This window comes from Vombatus ursinus, unplaced genomic scaffold (genome assembly GCF_900497805.2).
Source record: "Vombatus ursinus unplaced genomic scaffold, bare-nosed wombat genome assembly UNPS02014773.1, whole genome shotgun sequence".
NCBI lineage: Eukaryota > Metazoa > Chordata > Mammalia > Diprotodontia > Vombatidae > Vombatus > Vombatus ursinus.
The window spans coordinates 28,803,258-28,805,557 of NW_020954551.1; the positions used below are offsets into that span (position 1 = coordinate 28,803,258).

The 2,300-nt window shown below is 42.3% G+C and overlaps 1 protein-coding gene across 1 annotated transcript in view; it reads left to right on the top strand.

The window, feature by feature from the left end:
- Window positions 1-1,981, top strand: part of EDEM1 (ER degradation enhancing alpha-mannosidase like protein 1) — a 31,940-nt gene extending 29,959 nt beyond the window's left edge. Inside the window, exons 11-12 of the mRNA XM_027863918.1 lie at window positions 485-688; window positions 1,712-1,981. Of these exons, the coding sequence (XP_027719719.1) occupies window positions 485-688; window positions 1,712-1,801 (294 nt within the window). The 3' untranslated portion in view covers window positions 1,802-1,981. The remainder of the gene's footprint in view (window positions 1-484; window positions 689-1,711) is intronic.
- The last annotated feature ends 319 nt before the right edge of the window (window positions 1,982-2,300 follow it).

The following is a 2,300-nucleotide window of genomic DNA, read 5'->3' on the forward strand; positions in this document are numbered from 1 at the left end:
TGTGTGTGTGTGTGTGTGTGTGTGTGTGTGTGTGTGTGTGTGTGTGTAGGGGAGGTCTCCATTAACCGAATCACCACATCACCTAGCACCTAGTACAGCGCTTGGTTCACAGGGACCTATAAGTGTTTGTTGAGCTGAATTGAACTTGACATCACTTCCATCCCTAAGATTCTGTGATTCTATGAGTTGTGACTCTCACCCTTGGTCGAACTGATCACCTTCAGTGATGTCCTCATGGTCATCCAGCGTATCATGTTGCCTTCTCCTCCCTTGGTGTGACCTGCTCCAGATTGTCGTCCCTTTCTGTTATAAAACCACAGCTTAACAGCAGACACATTCAGTGGTACATTTTTATTGCTACTATCCTTTCCTAAAAGCCCCTTTTCTTTATAGTGATTGTTGAGGGAGGAAGTCTGCACCTAAGTCAGTTCTGGGGATGTGGCTTTCTGCCTGAGGATTGCATCATGTTTTTTTCCCTTCCCAGTTGTTTGATGAAGAGAATCCAGTGCACCAATCTGGAAATAGATACATGTTTACTACTGAAGGACATATCGTGTCTGTGGACAAACATCTTCGGAACTCTCCTTGGAAAAAATCCCTTTCAGAAGAGGGAGAGGAGCATCAGGAAGAAAAACCTGTGCCTAGACCCAAACCTTTGGACTTGAAAGTTATCAATTCAAGCCTAAATGTAAGCATTTTTAAAAGAGTGTGGTTAGAAGGTGGAAAAAATACTGGTGATGAGCCGTTATTAAGGTGATTGGAGGAGGGAGGGACAGGGAAGCAATTCCTGTTAATTGGAATTTTAAATTGGAGGTGGTTGTTTTCAGATTTGGCTATTTGGTATGATAAGCCGGTTTTAAAACTATGTTTTACTGAATGTAATGTGATGTTCTGATAGGAGTGAGGCAGAAAATGAGGACTTTTAAGACTTAATATGGTTGCTCTTAATATTTGACTGAAGTAGAATTAGTTATTTTGGTGAGGCAGCCTCTAAAATCACCCCAAACCAGAGTTCCACAGAACCTTTTAATTCTGCTCTGTTCTGAATGTCTTGGTCCCATCTCTTCCACATCTCCCAACAGAAAAAAGCCTATTTGTCAGAATAATGCCCATACTGGATGTTTGGGACTGTTTATCTGTATCACGTTACGTATTGAAAACTTTGGAGGAGGCAGCCCCACTCGTTGATGTAACCTCTGCTTTGTCCTCTCCTTTTCTCCAAAATAGCTGCTTAAAGTGCTTTCAACATACAGTTTTCTAGCATTTGGATAGCCTTGTGAATGTCAGGGTGGTAAAAGGAAGAGATTGAAACATGGTTCCAGTATGGAGGGGTGGGGGAGTTGGGAGTAGGGGGTGTTTTTAGACAAGTCGCCATCTCAGATTCTAGGATGACTAATTTATTGTGGAGTCAAAGAACCAGTTTCTCTTCCCAGCTGTGTCACCAACTAGCTATATGATCTAGATAAGCCGACTTTTCTGAGCCTCAGTTTCCTGATTTTTGAAATGAAGGGATTGGGTTTACACGTCAAAAATCCCTTCCAGCTCATATTTTGTGATGTCATCTTATATTGCCCAGTACATTAGCTATCTCTTCCATAGCTTCTTTGAACCAAAGGGTAAGAGTACATAGCCAGCTATACTACCTGAGGGACTCGTGGGCTAGGGACTGGTATTCAGCATTAATTTTTCCCCAAATTTTCCTTTTTCCTAGTGCAATCGTATTCCTGATGAGAGAAGGTATTCTCTGCCCCTTAAGAGTATCTACATGAGACAGATTGATCAGATGGTCGGCCTGATTTGAGGGATCACCTTGCCTGGTGATGTTTAAATAAACAGATCCAGAGGTCTAACTGAAGCGGAAGGATGACGAAAGTCTGGCCATGAATAATGGTGATGATGGAGGTCTGGCCGGCAACATACTCGCTCTCTGTTCTTGCATATTTTAATTATTTTCTCCAGTTTAAAACACAATGAAAATTGGTCCCCTGTATTTCTTTATTAAGATTTGAAATCAAGAGTAGCTGGCAGATGGTCCCTTTACTGAACACAGTAGTCACTGAGCAAAGCTGAAATGACAACTCTGATTTTACAATAGACTGCTTGTGAAGGCCGGTGTTGAGGAGTGGCTGCCTCTTGTCATAGAGGCCGGCACTACCTTTTTGCAGTGGCATTGTGGTTAAGATCCCTCTACAGAAGGGTTACTGGGTTCACTTCTTTTCTTGAAACAGCAGTATTTTCTCTTGTGGGATGGTTAGGCTGTCTCCTAACTCTCCAGTAAGCCATTGTTTGTCCTGATTTTG